Source organism: Watersipora subatra, chromosome 4 (assembly GCF_963576615.1).
Source record: "Watersipora subatra chromosome 4, tzWatSuba1.1, whole genome shotgun sequence".
Classification (NCBI taxonomy): domain Eukaryota; kingdom Metazoa; phylum Bryozoa; class Gymnolaemata; order Cheilostomatida; family Watersiporidae; genus Watersipora; species Watersipora subatra.
The window spans coordinates 47,408,221-47,431,901 of NC_088711.1; the positions used below are offsets into that span (position 1 = coordinate 47,408,221).

A 23,681-nucleotide genomic window follows, 5' to 3' on the forward strand; every position below is an offset into this window, starting at 1 on the left:
CACTGCATCCTGTTGACATAGCAACAGTAGACACTCTACCAAATGAAATATTAGGTGAATGCCCGACGTTGCATAGGGAATAAAAGAACAGCCTATAAACAGTGGCAGATAATTTAGTTGTACCTAGCCAAGTTGACTAATTAGTTAATGGCAAAATGAGCAATTTGACTAATTTGACCCAAGTAACCCAAGCTTGTCTATTTCTTTACCATAATAAGTGCTGAGAATCCAGCTTGTAAATGCTACGCGTAACACTGTGCAATGTGTTCACAAGCACTGCAATGAGGATGTTCACAGTTATTCCATTGTATAGCAATGTAGCCGCTGGGCCTAATGGATAGACTCACCTGTTTGCTTAAAGGTTTTGAGTTCATATCCAGTGCGAAACAGATTTTTTATTTTTATAACTTTATTGCTATAACCGGACACACCAATGCCAGACCAACAGACAAACAGACAAACACAGATATTTATATATATAGATGAGTCAAACAAGCTCTATGTGAGTCATGCATTATTAGATTAATAGAGTTATCTTCATAAACATTTACTAATCTGATTTAAGGGATACCTCTATTGGCTTTTTCTTGGTAAAGATGGTTATTCATTAACTTATATTTTTAGTAATTTCTTCCAACGATGTAAGACAGCTAAAACACTCACTGCAATGGTAGGCATCGTGTTTTCGTTAAAGCGTTAAATTTCCTAAAAGTGTGCTTGTCACAAATTTAATTAGCCATTGAGACGCAAGCAATGCAAGAGTGTTCTCAATAAATACAAACATGCAGTAGCCATGTGTTGAGGGCTGGCTATGCCAATGGTAAGGCATCGACTTCGCCAATACCTTACAATCGGTATATTCAGCCCTTGAGTATACGCTAATGGCAAAAAGAGGTTGTTGACACAAAATATGCAAATTATAAATGCCGATTTATAATAATGAACTGCTAGTTGCAATAACATAGGCCTACTAAAAGATGAATTTGCACAAAATTTTGCTAGATTAGATTTTATTAAAAAGTATCAGTATTTTCTATTATTTGCGGTTGTTTTTCATGTTTGAGGTGATTTGGCTGCCAAAATGTTTCAGGATTAAAATTGACAAAACTTGATCCTGGTGAAACTCACAGAAGAAAAATACGTGCGCAATGATGTCAATAGTTGTTATAGTCGCTACCAGCTATAATTGTGGTCAAGTTGCAGCATTACACGTCTCTATTCTATTGGTCTCTTCGAAGTACAGGCATCATGATCGCACCTTCGCTTGATCGGAGTGTTTAACAGAGATCAAGTTTTGTTGATTTAACCCTTTCACTGCCGAGCATGTACAAATTTGGGTATCTGCTAAGTGCCAGCCATTTTACCAAAAATTGCCGATATAGCTTCATGATATGTAAACAGTATTTTTTCCAATTTCAATCTCTATTTAGAACAATTTTGTTACATATTTTAATTTGCTAACATTTTAGCCATCATTGCTATGCAAAAATTCAATAGATCTATACTTTGTGCCATAATAAAGCTGTGTGATACTATGATCGATGCGAAGCTAAAACGATCTTCCATGTTTCTTACTCTTACAAAATTATTACTTTTACCACTCTCAGAGACAGTGCTGCTGCTTTAATTATCTGTATAATCACGAAAATCTGAATCTGAAATGGCTATAATGTCATCAACATAACTTATTACCTGTTTTCTGACTCGCGCGCGGTAATTAATGAACTCACGCAAAAAATGTTCGTTATTAAAATAGAAATTCTCTAACAAAAGTTTAAAATTGCTTCGTTATTTTAGGCTAATTTTATAGACAAACATTCGGACAACACTGTCAATTTCATAAAAGTCTTAAAGACCGTTGGTTATGATGTCAACGAATAATAAAATGAGATAACTACGCAATTACAGGGAAAGTCACAATAATGCGTCTACGGCAGTCGTCCCACGAAAACGCATTTATGCGTCTATGGCAGTGAAAGGGTTAATCTTGAAACATACTGACAGTCAGATCGCCCCAAACACTAAATTCAATTGCGAATTATAAAGAAAGACCAACACTTTTTGAAAAACCTACCAAAGTTTTGTGTAAGCTTATCTTTAAGCTGACCTTGTAAATGTTAGTGAAGAAGATAACTCCTACATGTACATTAAAGGACATACTAATAAGTTTATCCAATGATATACAGCACCCACAAGGATAGGCATCATGTGGGCTGGGCTTAATGATCGAGCTCTGTAGGGATGCACCCGAACACGGCACCCGAACAAACAAATATGCTGAATAAAGCCCCTTGTACATTGACAAATATTATGAACAACAGTGGTTATTTTACTGATCTGCTGGTTTCATTTTGTTGTCAAATAAATGTAGTTGCCCAATATTTTCACCGTTATGATCAGTCAGTCGCCTTTCACAAGCATTCACGATATTAACCCTTTCGCAGGTGAGTTTTTGAGCCTATATCAGCTCGTCATGGGTGAATTAATTTTTCAAAAAAATGAAAATTCTGAAACTTTATTGAAATGATATTTTTTTGCTACACTATGGTTGTATGATATGTTTGTATCATATAACAAGGCACTGTACAAACAGTTTTACACCCTTTGTGCCTATATGAGCTATTTAAACTACCCTTACACATGTAAATTTTTAAGAAAATTGAAAAAATGGATTGTTTTTGCGATAATGTTATATTGTTGAATAAAACATATTCTGTATTTATATTACAAATAAAGCATTTTACAAGTAGAACCACACTTTGAAAGGCTTAGTATCTTACCGAGTAAAAAAACACATCGATATTAATAACGATCGCCCAAAACGAGTTGAAATGAAAAGATACATGTCTAAAATGTAGTTATTCAAGTCCTCACAAGTGTTCTTTTACTTTAAAAGTACTTAATTTGATAGAATAACGAACGCAGACCAATACACGCGAGTTCTTTTGTTCACATAAAAGCATAAAATTCGATTCGGTGGAAAAGGCTTAGTATCTTACTGAATAAAAAAACATTGAACGACGTTTGATAACGATCGCCCCAAAACAAGTTGAAACGAAAAGATACATGGCTAAAATTTAGTTGTTCAAGTCGCCACATGTGTTCTTTTACTTTATAACGTATTTAAATGATTAGAAAAACGAAGACAGACCAGTAGTAAGTCTTAATACGTAGTGCGTGCGATATCGACATTAATGTCGCACCACCCACTAGGATCGATATCGCAAAACGACATTAATGTCTCACCACCTGTAAAAGGGTTAATAGTCACAATCGTAAAATAACCCCGATTCGGTTTTAAATTAAGATTTTGAGTATGAAAACTACACTGCACAGCTTTGCCTGCTGTCCCATTTTGTTGGCCCGGTAAAACAATGTGACAATGATGAAACACTGTCATTTTATATTAGGGGTGGCAAAATATTAATCAAAAACTAGGAAAAATGGCCGTTGTTCGGGGATTTTGGGTAAATTATATTTAATTTTAAGCATATACTACGACACCTACTAATTTCAATATTAGTAAAAGTAGATAATTTGAAATGTTTTATTTTCCATGGATTCATTTTTTTAATTAGGTGTTACCCCTACAGTGTATAAACTCATGGTTTGCTATTATGAATTGCGGGACCTACTGACTGAATGAGCTAATGACACGATAACAGTAGTCATGTTTTCCAAAACCTAGCAAGGCAACGCAACCGACCGCCCATGACAATTGTGTTAGCTCCGATACCCAGGCTAACACAATCCTAAAAGAGCACGATCAACCCTGCCCATATGATAGCCCCGCCTATCCTCGGGGGGGGGGGGGGGGGGGGGGGGGGGTTGGAGCTGTTTCATTGATTCATCATGTTTATTATTCATTGTCATCATTGGTTTATCACACGGTTTTGCTGATACCAACTGATATTGCTGGTATTTGCTGGTACCTTGGCAAGGTCAAGTCTGTTTGACCAATCAGCTGATCAGCTGATATTCATTGTTGTACTGCCAAGTCGGTGCCTTCTTTCATAACATTGTTGGCAGAATGAGAGGATAATAAAGTGAATTATGCCGGTGTGTATTCATTTGATGCAAGTGTCAACTTTCAACAACTAATGACTTGGTCACATATTGACTGAAAAATCGTTCAAGATTTATTGACTTGTGAAATGCTAAATAAATCCTTACAGCCTGCCACATTCCGGGATGATATATTTTAATATTTCGTCATGCATTCCCTCCGAGGCAGTGGCTCTTAACCTGGGTTCGATTGAGCCCTAGGGTTGGTGAATCAGTCTCGGGGGTTCGGTAAAGGTCTCTCAAGGGCAAAAGCAGAAATCACATCGATTTGTATGGTTATGTCTTTACGAAAAGATAAGTAATTTGTTGTTAGTTCACGCATTGTATTGGGTTTGTTATTTGAAAACAATGATGTTAATACACCGTGTTCAGATAACACAGTGTGTTAGCAGCACTTTGCATCAACCAAACATACCTATGTTTTGAATGTGAAAAAAAATATTTTATTTATTTTTCAATATTTAAAAACTTGTATGAAAACGCATAAGAAACTGGCTGAGTTCAGTGTGGTCCAGCAAGGTCAGTAACGCCGGCTCTAAGGCAGCGCAAAAGGTCCCTGGATGCCTATTTATAGCAAACTAGTGACCCTGTAGTTACCATGATATAATATACCACGATATATAACCATCATTATATAACTATGCCAATTGAAGCAGTAGGCATTCACGTGTCACGTGTCAGTGGCTATTCAACAATTCCTTGTGCCAAGAGGCACAGAGAGTGACCAGTAATTGACCGGTCAGTTTCTAGGGTTGTTGTTTACGACCCTGGCCTGGCGCAATATTGCTTGTCATACCAGTATGCTCAGTTGACATGTTTCAAGGTCAATGTGTTGCACTTGTTCAGGATCTCAAGCCTGTTTGTCAGTTAATCTGTTAGCATACCTTAATCACCCTTAAAACAGAGCAGAATGTATGCTGTTTTACCAGGATCAAGGTGCAAACGACACAGTTTCTGGCATTTATAAGATGTAAAACTTTTTCGACAAAAATTTGGAAGGTTTACTGATCATGGAGAGAGCCGCTGTGGTGTAATGGCTAGAACGCTGAAATAGCAAGCGCAAGGTCTGCAGTTCAAGCCCTGTTAGAGGGGATCAGCAATAGTCTTATTTACTGTAGCAAGGACGACAACCCCGACAGAAAGACCTAAAGGTCATTGTCGACTATGTGAAGCAGAGGCTAATAGCCTCAACGAAGCAACACAAATACATCAAAAAAGTTTGCAGCTGACGAGGTTTTTCTTCTTCAGTTTGCATCTCCTGCATCCGCAAGGTTATAACTCCATTTGTTTGTCTTTATGTTAAAGTCGCAATAAAAATTTATTTAATCAATTTCGCTTGAGTTGTTAGGGAGCTAATATAAGTCTCTGGATGGGGGCAGAAATTAAACAAATGATAGTATATTCTTAAGGGAATACTTGATTCAGCATACAATGATCTTATGCCAGATTCAGACCTATATCGTGCGATAAATTGTGCCACTGCACAGGACAATACTCTTGTGCAGTCGCACGATTTAGTCGCATCATCCGCTGATTTCATAGTTATTTGGTTTACATCAATCGTACACCTGTACAAGCTTGCATAGCAAGGCACACCACCTAACACGCCATACAGATGACATTGGCCTGAACAAGGCGTTAGCATAACAAGCAGTTCTCAGAATTAATTAAGTTCGTATCTAGAGACTTAAGCCTGGCTCCCATATACGTCGTATAGCACCGGCGACAGTACCGCAGGCTATTAGCAGTGAAATGGGAACCTACGCGCCGGGAACCGCCGGTAGTTGCTGGCGGCAACGCAAGAGTTTAGCGTTGTTCAAATTTCGTGAAGAGTCGTAGGCAAAACCTTCCCGAAATGCATTGTACAGGTGAAGGTCAGCGTTATCGAAACAGCATGGCGAGCGAACATTTTTATGCCGTTATTAGCGATGCAGCTTTATGTGAACATAAGCCGCTTAGCCTAGCGGTGCAAGCGTTTACCTGCGCAATATTACCGCCGGAGTCTCACAATCGATATGGGAACCAGGCTTTAACTGTAATGCTACAGAGATAGTATGATACACTTGTCAGTATTTACCCCTAAATATGTCTCACGTGACACCTTTTACTTGTGACTTTGAATGCTACTTGAGAACATAAACCTATAGAGCTCGTGACCAAGTTTATGTATTATATGCTTCATTGATCTAGTGCCTAACAATCAATCGTTATCAAGTGAATCATAATGTGGGAGTCCTTGACACACCTAAACTAGAGTAGGCAAACGACTCCCACGCAAGTTTAAACATAGCAATTAGCAGAGCAGTGAACCTCTAAATGCAAATGAGTGGCAAAAAAGGTTGATTTAATCGCCATTTTTATTTAGGTCCAAATCATTTTGAAATTAAATTTTACCTCAGTTTTTAAATTGACTCGACTACGTTAAAAGTTTTCGCCGATGCATAGCAATTTTTTCAAGGTCATAGGTAGAGCTGCAGTAACCCTTCCTTAGTCATGACTAAACCCAGACATAAATGTCAGAATGGTTAGGAATCACCAGAGTGCTTACAGTGTCCTTTTATTTCGTGAATCGAAAAAGTTGAGAATAGTAACAATCTGTACTACATGTATATAGTACAGATTATATATATACATATATAGCGAGTATATATATACAGCGAGTATATATATACAGCGAGTATATATATAGCGAGTATTCCACTTTCTTCACTATTTGTAAGATGTTATGTTTTCTTAACTATCATGTATTTAGCTCATGTCTTGTGTTTTATATATAGTTTAATTTATCGTTGATCATTGTTTTACATGTGTTCATTGTTTTATGTCTCACAATTCTTATAAGTTCATTTACTGTTTAGGTCACAAACTTCTTCCGATCAGTAATAAATGTACACAATCAAAGAACCTTGGAAGTAACTGTTGACAAACCCACAGAATTCTATTCCGGCACATATATATATATATATATATATATATATATATATATACAGCGAGTATATATATATAGCGAGTATATATATATAGCGAGTATATATATATAGCGAGTATATATATATATAGCGAGTATATATATATAGCGAGTATATATATATATAGCGAGTATATATATATAGCGAGTATATATATATAGCGAGTATATATATATAGCGAGTATATATATATAGCGAGTATATATATATAGCGAGTATATATATATAGCGAGTATATATATATAGCGAGTATATACTACTACTATATATACTCGCTATATAGTATATATACTCGCTATTTATGTATTTATGAATGACTCCGCCATTTCATTGGCTACTTTCAGACCAACTCATAATATAAAGACCAGATTGTCAACTGACTTGAAATTCATGTGAACCATAACTGAAGGCTGAAACACTAAAAAGAGGATAACTCTCAGGTGATTTCCTGGTAATGATGTTAGATATATCTTTATAACCAGAGTGTTGGCTAGTTAGGCCAGCCACTTTATCATGATTGGCTAGTTAGGCCAGCCACTTTATCATGATTGGCTACCTTCCTGTCACTAAGTATGTTTGAAGGTTTGTTTTATGTTAAATATGTTTTAATAACATAATATGTCAAGTGTGTTTACTAATTAAATTTAAAATGCACCGAAAAAAATTGCGTTTCAGCATAAAAACTGAGTTGCTACAACATGTCTCGAATAAAAATTTGTTTTTACATGTTTTCGAAAGATGTGCAACTTATATCGTACGGGCTATAGTGAAAACTGATATGCATAAATTTCAAGGACAGAAGATTTTCCTGTCGTATTTCCGATCAACGTGATTTGCATTCTCCTTTCATTCTCCTTTCTCCTTTCATTCTCCTCTACAAGGCTAATCCTAGTACAGTAGACGGTCCTATAACGTATACCTTCTATAACGTAAATTCTAGATAATGTAAAGAATTTATGTGAAGTTTTTGCTTCGTACCACGTAAAAAATTTCATATAATGTCAAGTGTTAAGTCGGGACAAACTCTCAAACATGACTTCAATAACGAGAATCTTGTGGCTATCCTTAAAAATATTGCTTTTTCTCTTGCCCTACTCATGAGATAAAACAATGTATTGGGCTCTCTATATATACTAGTACCCTGGCAGTCTAGTTTGCTTTTAGAGATCGCTATGTGTCGACAAAACACTAAAAATTAAGTAGCCGTGCAACAATTCATAAATACTTGGGCGATCTATTGACGATCGAGTGTCGATGTACCAAGCTGAATGTCTTAATCAATCTTTTGTCTTAACCTTGAATCCTGGCAATGAACAGTCAGACAGAAAACATTCCTAATGCGTATAGGAAAGCCATATTTTTGTTTTACTTCAAAGCATACAATATTTCACAATTTTTTTTTGCAAAATAGACCTTTGCTGTGTAGGGAAAATGAAAAAGCCAATGTGAGCAGACATCGAAGGTGTGTGCTTCATACCTTATTGTACAATTGTCGTAACCATGAACCATAAAGCGAATGAAATTGAAAAGAAAAGGTAAAGAACTTGTTGATACAAACATTAATACTACAGTTACCGCGCAGTCGAAAAGTTAAAAAAGTTAGGTTCAGTTTTTTTTGAAGAGCCAAAGGAGTAAGTTTGGGAAGATCTTAGACCGAATTAGCCAAATTACATGCACTTGACTATTCCTATAATGTACACATACCTGGAATGGATTATTTACGCTATGGGAGTGTCTACTGTATGAGTGTAGGAGTGTCTACTGTACGAGTGTAGGAGTGTCTACTGTATGAGTGTAGGAGTGTCTACTGTACGAGTGTAGGAGTGCCTACTGTACGAGTGTAGAAGTGTCTACTGTACGAGTGTAGGAGTGTCTACTGTACGAGTGTAGGAGTGTCTACTGTACGAGTGTAGGAGTGTCTACTGTACGAGTGTAGGAGTGTCTACTGTACGAGTGTAGGAGTGTCTATTGTATGAGTGTAGGAGTGTCTACTGTACGAGTGTAGGAGTGCCTACTGTACGAGTGTAGAAGTGTCTACTGTACGAGTGTAGGAGTGTCTACTGTATAAGTGTAGGAGTGTCTACTGTACGAGTGTAGAAGTGTCTACTGTATGAGTGTAGGAGTGTCTACTATACGAGTGTAGAAGTGTCTACTGTACTTGAAATTTGCAGTACCTCTTATTTTACTTTCAGTACATTTCAGGTTTCAGTCTCCGGTTTGCACAAATTTTTTTTGTATCAGCTATAATTAAATTCACTGCTGCATGTTCATATTTTGTTAAAGAGCTGACAACTCCATCAGTTCTCTAAAATAAACACTTGCAGGCCTGTATTCCCTAGTTGCAAGTTGGGCGGCCAATTTTAGGCCACTAGTTATGAACAGCTGGGGGTTTGGAGGGAGCGGTGTAAACCCCCCAACAGGTTTCTTTCATGCAGGGCCTCAACCGGGCCTCTAATGTAGTTCTAAAAATTTTTATCAAAAAGTAAAAATATTTTTCATTACCGGTATTTGAGATTTGTTTGTTTTAGGTAATGTGACAGCCAGGACGTTTTCAGATTAAAATATGCTAAACTTGACCGCAATTAAAACGCTCAGAAAAAAAGCATATTTTTCTTTTGAGCGTTTCAACAAAGATCAATTTTGCCGATTTTATTTTAAGTTCATCCAAAGGTTTCCACGCCTTCGATGGGCCATTGCTAAGCGGATGTTTGGTAAAACTTCACCTTTTGCAAACCTTTATAAAAGTTGTTAACAAGAATATTTTGCCGACGTTGATAATAATGATGCCTATAAGAACTACTAAAAGTTGATGTTTATCTCCATGGCTGGGAATAAAGTGAATTATACAACGATAAAGACCGTCTCCGTAGCCGTTGAGCATATAAATGTTCGAGTTAATAATGCTGAAGTCGAGTTATCTAAAGCAATTAATCATCGCGTAAGAACGGACCAAACAAATCCATTCGAGTTAACCAAGTGTTCGAGATGAAATTTTACATTTTATCCGAGGGCGAGTTGTTCGAGTTTGACTGTACTTAGCTGCCGAAAATTCCTAAAAAGTTGAGGCGGCTCGCCGGCCAGCTGCCTCAGGAAATATGGACCAGAGCAATTGTCTCTACCTTACAAAATGAGTTAAAAAACTTAAGTTTTCTCACCATGATTCTCCACGATATACATGACAGGAAGAGCGAGAAAGACGAAAGAGAGAGATGTCAAGGAGCTAGCGAGGCCGATCTCGGTGACATCCCAGTCATATGCGATGAGGAAGGAGTCGCTGAGAGGCTTCCAAATAAGCCAGCAGATTCCCTTGTTGAATGTGCAGAGACAGAAGACAAGCAACACCCACCATCTTCTTTTGTATATCTTTGGAGTATACTGGTCCGTCGGGGCCTTTTCTGCCAAACTCTGAGATATTGTTGTAGAACTAGAAGCATTTATCAAATTTTCTAGGAGCGGCGATGTTTCCAACTTTTTAGAACTCATTCTAGTTTTACTCAGTGAATACAGCTTGTGTAGCCTAAGTTCTCAGCCCGAAGATTCTGTGAAGCTAGACTTTCAGTCTAAAATATAAATATATACAGAGTGAGCTCGTAAATATACAGTACTAGGTGCGGAACATAATTCATGTGAAGTGTTTTTGTATTCGCTGTAGAGAATATGCAATTGATGTACACTTAATCTAGCAACTTTTTAAAAAGTAAAAAAGTGTACTAACTGATAACAAAAAGAGCCAATGAGACGCAAGCACCGTAAGGAATATTTTATCCCGCAACAAACCCAACATGTGTAAAGTTATTTACAATCCCATACACCTAAATTCAATGAAAACTCAAGTGCAAGGTTTTCCGATCTTCTTGACCTAATATTGATGTAATCTGACGCAGGAGATAAATCAAAGTGGCAAACAACGTAAAACCTCTATTGAATGCCATGGCGCTTTATTTTCAACCCTTTTTCTATCTGGCATTTGATTAGAGGTGGTATTCAAATACAGGATGATGTTGTATTAGAGGTGGTTTTCAAATATAGGATGATGTTGTATTAGAGGTGGTATTCAAATACAGGATGATGTTGTATTAGAGGTTGTATACAAATACAGGATGATATTGTATTAAAGGTGGTATTCAAATACAGGACGATGTTGTATTATAGGCGGTATTCAAATACAGGATGATGTTGTATTATAGGCGGTATTCAAATACAGGATGATGTTGTATTAGAGGTGGTATTCAAATACAGGATGGTGTTGTATTAGAGGTGGTATTCAAATACAGGATGATGTTGTATTAAAGGTGGTATTCAAATACAGGATGATGTTGTATTAGAGGTGGTATTCAAATACAGGATGATGTTGTATTAGAGGTGGTATTCAAATATAGGATGATGTTGTATTAGAGGTGGTATTCAAATACAGGATGATGTTGTATTAGAGGTTGTATTCAAATACAGGATGATGTTGTATTATAGGCGGTATTCAAATACAGGATGATGTTGTATTAGAGGTGGTATTCAAATACAGGATGATGTTGTATTAGAGGTGGTATTCAAATACAGGATGATGTTGTATTAGAGGTGGTATTCAAATACAGGATGATGTTGTATTATAGGCGGTATTCAAATACAGGATGATGTTGTATTTTTGACCACCCCTTCCAAAGTTTTGAAAGGTAATTTAACCACTTTACACGTGAAGCAATTCTAATGTCGTTTATATTTTGCACTCTACTTCGAGCAGATCAACATTAATGTCATCGGCCTCAGCATCTTTGCTAAACCGTTTTATATACATAGACGTATCAGATTGAGTTAAGCACTGAGCTACTTTGATTATAAAATTTTAGCGGAATACACTTATGGATTATTTCAATAATAGGCCTATGATTTTGGGGTTTTAAAGAAAAGACTGTGAAGGTTTGGAGTTGGAAAACAGATATAGCATTTTTAAGTTTTAAAGACACTTTTAAAGGTTAACTTGCAACAAAATTCGCATTACAGTTATTTGGTATCAAAAGATTCACCATGTCTTACTCTGCTGTGTTGTAGCTGCAAAATATGTGGAAATGTGATTACAAGCTCTTAAAAGCTCAAAAACGAACAGTTAATCGCAGCCATCATGAAAATGCCGTAGATTGGAATCCATTTCCAAAACGGCTAAAATGGGACGTAGTTAAACAATGTGGCTTCTGTTTACACTTTCATGCAACCTCAGTCGTCGAAATATTTTCACAAATATACTTCACGCATTCAATAAAACCATGTCTAAATTGTTCTTACGCGTCTATTTCATCATAATTGTAAAGCTGTCATTTGAGCACTGATATCTCAAAACCTACCGTACAAATTTGTTTAAATTTTTAACCTTAGCTCGAAGAAGTCCATATCATCCTCTGATGAGCATGAGGAGCCTGTTGGTCACCTGCGACAGTCGAAAAATGCTGCAGTAACTTGGCAGAAAGTATAGGTCACATGATCAAATTACGACTAGATGATTAGACCAGGCTGAAACGATACTGTGAAGTAGTGAGCATTTATATTTAATACGGGCATTCCGGTAGAACCCGAAGTATTTGTCATAAACTAGTGCTACGAGACGTTTTATATCGAGCCTTTTATTGACGTTTAATTTCAAATGATAACATCATGTGTCAAAACAATAACCAAACTGTTGGAGTACGTCAGCTAAATAAAGAGATTCCAAACTACGGCGTTTTTGTGATGGCTGCGATTAACTGTTCGTTTTTGAGCTTTTAAGAGCTTGTAATCTCATTTCCACATATTTTGCACCTACAACACAGCAAAGTAAGACATGGTGAATCTTTTGATACAAAATAACTGTAATGTGAATTTTGTTGCAAGTAAGCCTTTAAAAGTGTCTTTAAAACTTAAAAATGCTATGTCTGTTTTGGCTGCTATTACATCGTACCATGTTCCCGAAAGGTACTCTTATTGTCCATCAAAATGCTTTACAGTCTTCAGGTAAGATTGTAGATGATTGTATGATTTAGATTTTAGTGACTTCAAATCACAGTGTAGTTTTGATGATTATGGCCATCAATCTTTTCAGGTACACCTTCATTAAAACCATGGCAGCCACTACAGCAACAACAAAGAAATTAACCATTAAGCTTCGAAGCTAGTAAACATAGTCCAAACGAACAGAAACAACAAAAGAATTAATTGTTATTGATGTAACTGGTTCATTATTAGTATGATTTTGTGGACACTTCTCTACTGACCACTTTCTATTATGCGTTCATAAAGATCAAAGAGTATCAAAGTGGCGGCCAAATGAAGGTGGTGTTCAGTTAAAGGGTGGCGCTCTATTTTTCAATCCTTTTCCAATAGTGGCGGTCTGAATAAAGATGGCGCTGAAATAGCGGTTTTACAGGAGCTGTTGTATAGCACCAACAGTAAGGCTACTTTCAGAGAGCTCAAGTGAAGATGCTCGCCACAAAATCATGCACACACCAAATGCTCGGACTTTAACAGAGTACTTATTCCAATTCTATGAGAATTGGAATAGTTCTCTCTTTGATTAGGCTACACAAGAAGAACCGAGTCGAGTAGCATCTGTTTACAGACTACAAGCGCATGAAACCTTTATAAATAATTTAATGTTTGAGGTGATGATAACCGACTGCATGTCACCATTAATGGTCCATCGCAGTACATTTAGCTGAAAGTAACATGAAGAAGGTAACTCCAAGTTTATAGATACATGTAGGATGAAGCGAATGCTTATAGCTCACTTGATTCCTTGAAAAATATTTTTTGACATTCTGTCACGCATGTATTTTGGGTATGTGTAGAAATCCGAATGTACTGTAAGTGTAGCCTTAGCTATATCGACTATAAACACCAAAATTATAACAAGTAGCACACTTGACAGTTCTGCGCACCGGGAAAGAACGCTATGAGTAGTCACCATGTGCCTAATTAATTCATCAAGTGAAAAGGCGACCAAGTGGTATAGTGGTCAGTGATTGAGTCAGTAACCCGAGTGCCTAAGATCAACTCAAGTGGGAGGCAAATTTTTTAATGCTCTCCTTTTTTTAATTTTTTGTCTTTTCAAAACCTTTAGCATGGCTTTGGACAGACAAACAGACAAACAGACAAACAGACAGACAGACAAACAAACGGACAGACGAACAGACAAACAGACGGACACTGCTGCTCTAATAGTAAAGATTATTGTTTGTTTGCTGTGAACACCTGCAGTCTACTCAAAATGAGTTTTAACCTTTCATTTCATTTATTTATTTGGCATTTTAACAATGATCAAGATTTGTCAATTTTAATCTTGAAATATCCTGGCTGACAGATCACCTCCAACACCAAAAAATTCAAAAATGATAGAAAAATACCCATACTTTCTAATAAACTCTACTGCAATATTGTTTAAGCTCAGTTAAACCTGCATCCATTTAGATAACATTTTATTGAGAAGTAATAGCACCTTCTGAAAATAAGGCTTAAATCACTAGCATTTAATTGAATGAAAGATCATAATAGGAAAATTTATTGCATGTCATTATAAACCAAATTTGGTTACTTTTTACGGTTTTTAGCCAAAAATATTCCACAGAGTAATATCTGAGTCATTGAGATGGAAGTTATTTAACTTCCACAAATTCATTTACTTAATACATCAGTGGCTTGAACAAAGTCGTTGCCGAGCAACCATTTAAACATTACTGTTCAACCAAGCCATGCAGAGCTTCAAATGATGTCTTCTTGGCATCAATTGACCAATGGCATCAAATATAAATAATTCTACGTCAATAACTTTATGTAATTACCATAATCCTCTCAATAATCTAACTAAATCAACATAAACGGAGGCTTCCCAAGCGTCACTATGCTGGTTCGAAGTTTCGAATTACAAAAAATCCAAGAAGTCTGACATATTTATCGAGTTTAACTTCCAGGTAATTGCAGTTATCAAATACAGGACACTCCCTCACATCAATAATATCTCATAAATCATGTCAAGTGATCCAAAATATGACCATTAGATACGAGAAACAAAATATCATTGTCATTAGATAATAATCCCACACAAATATTTTGAGAACGTACATCTGCCTAAACCTGGCAGGTGTGTTGCTATCTAAAATTTCATTTTGTACTAAAATTTAGCACATTGGACCTTAAACTAAACAGTTGGCAGGCCTATGAACCCTTCTATTTCTTTAGAAATCAGCAAATATGGTTGTTTTTTTCAGAGCTTCTTATCCGAAAGTTAATCCACTATCAGTCACCTATGTGCTATCAATATACAGCTAAAATATCTTTTTTCCAAATTACTATTTTATTCAACTGTACCCACAACAGGTTTATATCTATCTATATTTTCATTTGTATAGCTTTTTTCAAAACATACTTTGAACAACTATTGAAGTTGCAAGATAGTTTTTTGATAAAATTAAACTCACTGCATACTTATTGCGCTAATTAGAATTTCAAAGTTTTATAAAACTGTGAGATATGTAAAAAAGCCAATTGACAATGTTATGAAAAGAATGATGGATAAGCGCTGATGACCGACTTTGAATCTTTTGAAAATTAGTAGCATACATACATATGTCCTGTCAGTAGGGGGTGTATATACGTCCTGTCAGTAGGGGGTGTATACACATGCTGTCAGTAGGGGGTGTATATATGTCCTGTCAGTAGAGGGTGTATATACATCCTGTCAGTAAGGGGTGCATACACGTGCTGTCAGTAGGGGGTGTATATACATCCTGTCAGTAGGGGGTGTATATATGTCCTGTCAGTAGGGGGTGTATATACATCCTGTCAGTAGGGGTGTATACACATGCTGTCAGTAGGGGGTGTATATATGTCCAGTCAGTAGGGGGTGTATATACTTCCTGTCAGTAGGGGTGTATATACATCCATTCAGTAGGGGGTGTATATACATCCTGTCAGTAGGGGGTGTATATACATCCTGTCAGTAGGGGGTGTATATACATCCTGTCAGTAGGGGGTGTATATACATCCTGTCAGTAGGGGGTGTATATACCATGCTGTCAGTAAGGGGTATATATAAATGCTGTCAGTAGGGGCGTATGTACATGCTATCAGTAGGGGCGTATATACATGCTGTCAGTAGGGGGTGTATAATACATGCTGTCACTAGGAGGGTGTATACATGCATGCTGTCAGCAGGGGTCGTATACATAGATGCTGTCAGCAAGGAGTGTATATATACATGCTGTCAGTAGGAGGCGTCTAAGAGGAGGCGTCTAGGAGGTCTAAGACTTAGTACATCATGACCAAAAACATAGTTTAAGAAAAGTGCCAAAACCTTAACGATGTGTCGATACGGGTAATTTCCGTTTGGCAATTAATAAGAGTGTTATTTTATAATCACAAAAAGGTGTCTATTTGAAATATGCTACAAACATGAAAACAATCATTTCAGTTTTTTCAGAATGTGCTATTCATTTTGTCAGCACTAAGCCAGCAACATTGAGTTGGGTAGCCAATAGGTATGCACCTCAATACAAAAGGTTATATGCGGATATACGTGAACCATCGACACTCCGAGTTTATCTCCCTATAGTAATTCCAGAGCGTCATAAGAAATTGCTGCGGTCCATGACTGAGGTAATAACAACAACATGTCAAAATATTAAGCTGAAAAATAGTAGTGATGTGGGAGTATCGCACATTCCTTCAATACTTAGCCTGAAAACTTATGAATCACAAGGTTAGAGATACCATTTCCCGGGAGGGCTAAGCCGTGTTTCTGAGAAGCTAAGTTTATATTAACCTATAATACATGCTTGAATAGCTTTTACTGACCATAACACTCCGTGTTTTCCATTGAACAGGAAATGGAAGACATTCGTTTCCATGCACTTGACAACTGTCATTGTTACTAAAGTAATGAGGGCAACAGAACTTTCTGTAGTGAAAAGATGGCACCATGCCAGCAATGACTAACACGCCATTATCTATGGAAAGTGCTTGTGTAACAACAAGTTGCTCGCTGTGCACTGATCCTGTTACATGCACTATGTTTCCATGACACGCATGACACGTATCATGCGGATTTGTAGCGGTCCGCAAGTTGCGAATTAAGCACTTCTATGGACAATCGCGTGATGCGGATTGACTCCGGCGCCTTGTTGAAAAAAGGTAAAGAATTGTACGCTATAAGTTAATAATTAGTGACACACGTGTTAGCAACACAACCTGTGAAACTCGATCGAGAAAGGATGAACGGAAATATTAAAAATGCTTAAAATTGAATAGCTGGAGCGGTATTTCAACGAGCTTCATTCGCAAGTGCTGTTTCCATTATTCGCAAGCATCATGGATTCGATGAAGTTCGAATCGAAAAGCTAGCTTAGCTTGCCGATTTATGCCATTTCCATGATGCGGTTAACTTGCAGATTGCCTCAAATTTGCGCATCATGCGTGTCGTAGAAACACAGTGATAGAAACACTATCCATGACACAATCTCCATTGTTTAAAGGTCAATGCCTTGGATAATCAGGAAAATGAAAATTGTGCACCGGCAGCGTGGAAGTAAAGATTGATAAAACTTAGCCAAGTACAGCTATTGCGGTGAAAATTTAAAACGTCCAAAATTCCATTATAAATAGCTATAGGTATGCTATATGCTATAGATATGCTATACCTATGGTTGCTAAACAATAAGTTTTCTGATTAAAAATGTCAGACAACGACAGTTATTTTATAAATAAGTCCCTAAAATAAAAGTTTACACTTTCAGAGTACCAATCTGTTTCTACTTATTAATGAACTTAATGTGTCACATGATGTTTCATCAGGGAAACCTAGTACCTAAGGCTAAACTCCATGACTCTTTGATTACATTGTTGAATTACGAGGCAATTTTTTGTATGCAGTGAGCTGGAGACGAATTAGGGTGTTAAAAGTACCTTCGCAGGGGTCATATTCACCAAATTGGTCACAAAGTGTTATCATAGTCTAAAATAATTGATGAAAGTTGTTAATTACCACATTTTTATATTATTCTGATGAACAATCAGCCAGAACAGGCTAATGATCTGTATAACTAAATTTTAAGCCATTTTATTTTCTAGCACCTGCGTGATATTTCTGGAAACGAACTTTCTGTTTTCCAAACTGTTTTTCTTTACGCACACTTTTGTATTTGCTTTCTTTTTTAGCCTCAGTGTGCAAATATATCTAATACTCACTATATAGCTGTTTACACAAGCGAGCCTTCTGCAAGGTACACATGCTTTAGAAAATGCAAAATAAATCAAATCTCACATGCTTTAGAAAATGCAAAATAAATCAAATCTCACAAAAATGATACGATGGAAATGGACAGATTTAGACACACACATACTATGTAGATAGAAATATACTTACCTAGAAGAACGGTGTTGGTAAACCTTTATGCAACGGTAAGTACTACTCGTGGTGTCTTTGGTCTCAGTCAGCTGTTCCTTACTCTCCGTGTGGATGGAATGCCAGCCTCTCAGCTGATGATAGAAAAATAACTGAACGCTTCAGCGCATGAAATATTTAGTTAACCTTTTGACCTTAACGGTATAAACAAGTGCACGTGTCCGCTCTTCGCGCTCACGTGCTCCATTTCGTGCCTCATAAATTTGGTCATGCCATATGCATAACTATTAAAAACTGTTGCTTAATGTTATGTCTAGAGGGTGCTGGTACTGTAGTATCTAGCTATATTGATGTATGTTAGCAAATATAATTTTTACATGAAAACAATTTTCGAATTGAATCTGATCATTGTATCTACCAAATATTGAAAATTAATCTATCGAAAGCTGTAAACAACAAAGTTTAAAGATAGTTTAAAAACTAAAAGATTATGTTTGTAAAAATTGCTAGTAGACTAACTGATAAAAAATAAGTGAGATAATTCTCAACAAAATACAGTTAGTAACCTATTCAAACTTATTGAAATTTAAAAATTAAGTAAAGGCACAAATACACAGGCCTAAGCAAAGTTTGTTTAAAACCTACCTAGTCCATGTTATAGTGAGTTCCACATATTTCTATCACCACCTCTGCTTCCGAGCTTACTATGGGCAAGCCTGACTTCTAGGTCAGGTGTTTCAAAAGTAATGTAACAGAATATTCTATTTTATTGTTTAATAACTTATAAATTTAGGTTTTGTATTCATTTTTCCCCGCAATACCTGCTAAAAATTTATCATAGGTTTGTGTACCATAGAATGAATTAAATGCAATACGGTATGTTCTTAAAGAAATAATTACTCCAGGCTTTAACTACTTTGACATAAATGATAAGTTTTGGAAAAAATCAGTTCTATATGCTGCAGTTTGGCTTCATAACAGAATTACGTTATAACATAGGAGTGACTCTCAGTAGACGAAGTAGATTGTAGAAAATATTGCGACAGCTAGAAATAGGAAGCGGAGTGTCTGGAAACAAACTTGCTTTATATCATCATAAGTTTTTCAAGTCACTCTCCATATAAACGCCTCTTGTACATGTACATACAAAGGATTCATTTATTTGTAGAAAAACCTCATAGGTACAAGAAGTGTTGAATACAAGTGAATTGGACTGAGTACAGATGAGTGGTCATAGAGCATTAGTCATAGGTACAGGTATACTATAAAAAGATTATCCATGCTAGTTGTCATACAATCTTTTTAGATAGTTTTGAATCCAACTTTGATTCTGAAAAGGCTGTAGCAACAGCATTATTGTATAGCAATAAAAAGGGACTGTAGAACCAGGCGTTAGATTAGCCATCTACACGTGTATTAATAAAGTCCATGTTGTTATTGTGTGGGTTTATGTCTGTTTGTTAATCTGTTTCTACATTTTTGGTTGATTTTATTTATACTCCACTTACATAGGCTCCATGCCTTCCATCAAGGAACTAAAAATATTTGGTTTCAAAACTCCACCTGGTTCCTGAGAACCTCTTAAACACTCACCTGTTGGCACCTCTAACTGAAAAGGAAAGGAAACATGGGCAATGCCCTACTTATTGTTAGTATTCTATAAATTGGAATCCAGTTTGTGTAGAAATATAACACATAATTAGATTAGGTTGTTCAACATTCTGTTTTATTTAAAACTATGATCTAACCTTTTTTCTTGCTGGCTCATATATTTAATGGTAAAATAAATAATAAGTGATATATAATTCAGAAAAAAACAAGCTGGTCAAGAACTTTCAACTTTAAAAATCTTGTTTTTAACCTAAAAAGCTCATAGGCTATTTGCCTGTTAGTTTTTGTTTGTCCAACTATTCCACCGGGTGAAGCAATGTAAAAATAAAAATGTTTTTGCTACACACACAAACCTGTCAAACCTGTCAAGCAGTTGCTGAAAGAGTTACTTAAATTAAGAAGGAAGTAGCACAGGCTGAGGTCATTAAAGCCACACTTAAAAGGTTTTGGTAGGAACTGCTACACCAGCTATGGCCAAAGGGCAGATCTAAATCCAGATACGGATCTTTGTAGTTTTTTTGTGGATCTTTCAAGTTAGCTGTCAAACAATACTTTGGAGGTATTTTTTTCAAATTTGATTTAAAAAAGATTTTTCTTAAAATTTTCTTAGAATTTTTGTAAATTCATCATTTTTCTCACTGATATCAGACATATTTATTACAGCATAGTCATTCACTGATTTTTAGTCAAATTATGTACACAAACAAAATTTTTCAAAATTGTATTTGACACTTTGTTTTCAGGAGTACACAGATAATTGCATATTTATACATGTATATGGTCAAAAAAATGCACATCTTCAGCTCGTTGTGGATCTTTAATTTGTCAGATTTGGCCGTAGCGGATCATGACCAAAATCATTGGGCCATCCCTGTACTACACAATCTCAGTTGTGCATGTAGGGACTTGAAAATCTCTATTTACTCATGCATTTGGCCTTGACAAGAGCCACTTTAAATGTAGTAATGAAAGCTTAGTTACTTGAGCATACATGTGACTGACAACTGATAGTCATGTGACTGACAACTGACAGTCATGCGACCGACAGCTGACAGTCATGTGACACAAAAATTAAAAAACATTGCATGGTGTAATATTTCCTAATGATTGGCGCATAACAGCTTTGTTGTTATATAAGATGTCTGGTCATTATACTTGTTCCTTCATGACTTATCAAAAATTTGTTCAATAAAAAGTCGATGCATGAGAAGATAAAAATACAGTCACAGACTGACATTCTGACATGGATTGACAGACATTGAATCGATGCAACTGTTGTGACACAATTTAAAATATTTAAACTTAAATTTTAAAAATAAAAACATTTGAAATATTGCCGAAGTTATTCTAGTGCCACAGAGTAACTAAGTATAGTGATCAGAACTCTTTATCAACCAATAAGCTTTCATAAATAATAAAATGAAAAAATAAAAGTTAAATAAAATTGTAGCTTTTTAGAGTTTTGCAACAAATGGTACAGACCTTGACATAGCCTTAGCATATTTGCTGTAGTTATTATTCTAACATTTGTCCACGCTTAGAAAGAGATGCCATGAATTTGATTAAAGACTGTTCATATCAAGAAATTTCATCCGCCAACAGATAAACATCACAGAAATTTTACAAGTATGGATAATTCAGACGGGTTGACCCTAACTTTCGCCATGAACAATGGTTATCCAAACCTTTACTATAGGAATAGAAATGCCTAAAACAAGACAAGGTGAATTACTGTTTGTATTCAGACTAACTCCTGCTGTTCTAAACAAATTATTAATAGCTAAATAAATACAGTTTTGAGAGCATAAATTATTCAGTTTGTTTTTCATGTACTAAAGAATAGGGTTAGTTACTTGTTTGTGGTAAACTTGAAAGATATCCAGCTTCGCCCTCTCCAAAGAGGATAAAAGGTAAACCATAGTTGACAATAGAACTGCCATTCAAGAGGTTATTATGCCTCATCACAATAGCAATGATACCTCTATTGCCTGTTGACCTTAACGGTTTAAATACATGTATGTAAACCGTCAATCGCTTATTTGGGAAACAGTTGATTGTCAGTTTGACCTGCGCTCAATTACCATTCGACGAGTGTTTTGACTTATACCTTGATAATAACTTGAAAAAATATTGCCAGCTCTACAAGTTGATCATAATTGCAACTTATAAAGCAACCTCACTGTAAGTGATTTAAGCCTAGTATACTAGGCAATCAGAATAATACTCAATTTTAAACCAAATCAAACAGTTTCCAAAAATTTTAAAATTTTAAAAATAATGCCAATTGAAATTTTATTCCAGTATCGCCTGCTAATGTTTTTAACAAATTCTTTCCCCATGGAAGAGTTGCAAGATTTTATGATAGATCATTGTCAAGATACCCGTTTAAAAAGTAAAAATCAATTAAAGTTGAAAAAGTGTTTGTCTTCTAAGGGACAGAGATCGATATTTTTTAGTGCAATGAAATTATATAATAAATTTTTGAGTGATTGTGCGGGCTCTGCTCCGGGTCAGCTGAAGGCGAAGTTGGTAGAGCGCCTGTGGGCGTCCTGGGACTGTCCTTCCTGACTCTGGTGCTCCGGAGTGTGCGCTTATCGCTGATTCTGTTTCTTTTCCTACTGCTTGCTGGGGCTGCCTTGACTCTAGCCTCTGGCTATCTGGCATGTCCTATTGCTACTCTGTGTATTTTTTTTACTCATATTGTCATGTTATTATTACGCAATAAAAATCAAACCAAACCAAAAACCAAACCATACACTACTTCGCGGTACATATACAATCATGTATCTCTGTAATCCAGCTATACATGTTTCTCTGTAATCCAGCTATAATCTAGTTGTATCTCTGTAATCCAGCTATACATGTATCTCTGTAATCCAGCTATAATCTAGTTGTATCTCTGTAATCCAGCTATACATGTATCTCTGTAATCCAGCTATAATCTAGTTGTATCTCTGTAATCCAGCTATACTTCGGTGATCGTCTGTGATGACAATGTTCACGCTATTACAAACCCACCTGCGTTTACATCAGCGAATCATCTGTGGCATAGTGTTCTCATTATACAATATAGTTCCTGAAACTGATAAAATACCAGTCCCGCAGCAAATGCCATCAAGGGAAATATAGATCAATTAATCCGTGCCAGCCAATCAGCATTGCCGATGTGGTGCACATTACACAGACTGTTGTGGATACAGAGCGAATTATTGGAAAAATTTAACAGCTGCGAAGTTTTCTAACATATCTGTGTTGCCATGCATCTACAGTACAGCGCTCAGTTGATAAGTAATCCCTGAGAGGACAACTCCGACATGCTGTGTGAACCAGCCTCGAGGGCTCTAGGGTTCCCCAAGAATTGGAAGAACATGATTCGAATTACATTGTGGATTTTGATACCAATTAGTGCTTCTCACCTAGTTTTAAGAGAATTACAGTGGTTTTGTCTACTAAGCATACCTGATAATCAAGTCTAGCAGAATCAATAGACACTAGAAAACCCCCGTGCATGAGAATGCATGATAAGCATTTGGGCCAATATGTTTACAGATACCACATATTCATAGAGGTGGTTGTTGTTTAAATTAATTTTATAAAGTATACCATCACAAGAACGACCTTTTCTATCATTACTTGTCACATGCTGACATCAGTGTCTCAAATGTCAGCAGCATTTATTA

General features: G+C 36.2%; 1 protein-coding gene across 1 annotated transcript in view; it reads right to left on the reverse strand.

Annotated features, from left to right (window-relative positions):
• The window catches only part of LOC137394644 (solute carrier family 49 member 4 homolog), a 46,741-nt gene extending 28,242 nt beyond the window's left edge, over positions 1-18,499 (reverse strand). The window contains exons 1-2 of the mRNA XM_068081400.1: positions 18,412-18,499; positions 10,190-10,594 (exon numbers count right to left, since the gene is read on the reverse strand). Of these exons, the coding sequence (XP_067937501.1) occupies positions 10,190-10,517 (328 nt within the window). The 5' untranslated portion in view covers positions 10,518-10,594; positions 18,412-18,499. The remainder of the gene's footprint in view (positions 1-10,189; positions 10,595-18,411) is intronic.
• Between the last annotated feature and the right edge of the window lie 5,182 nt (positions 18,500-23,681).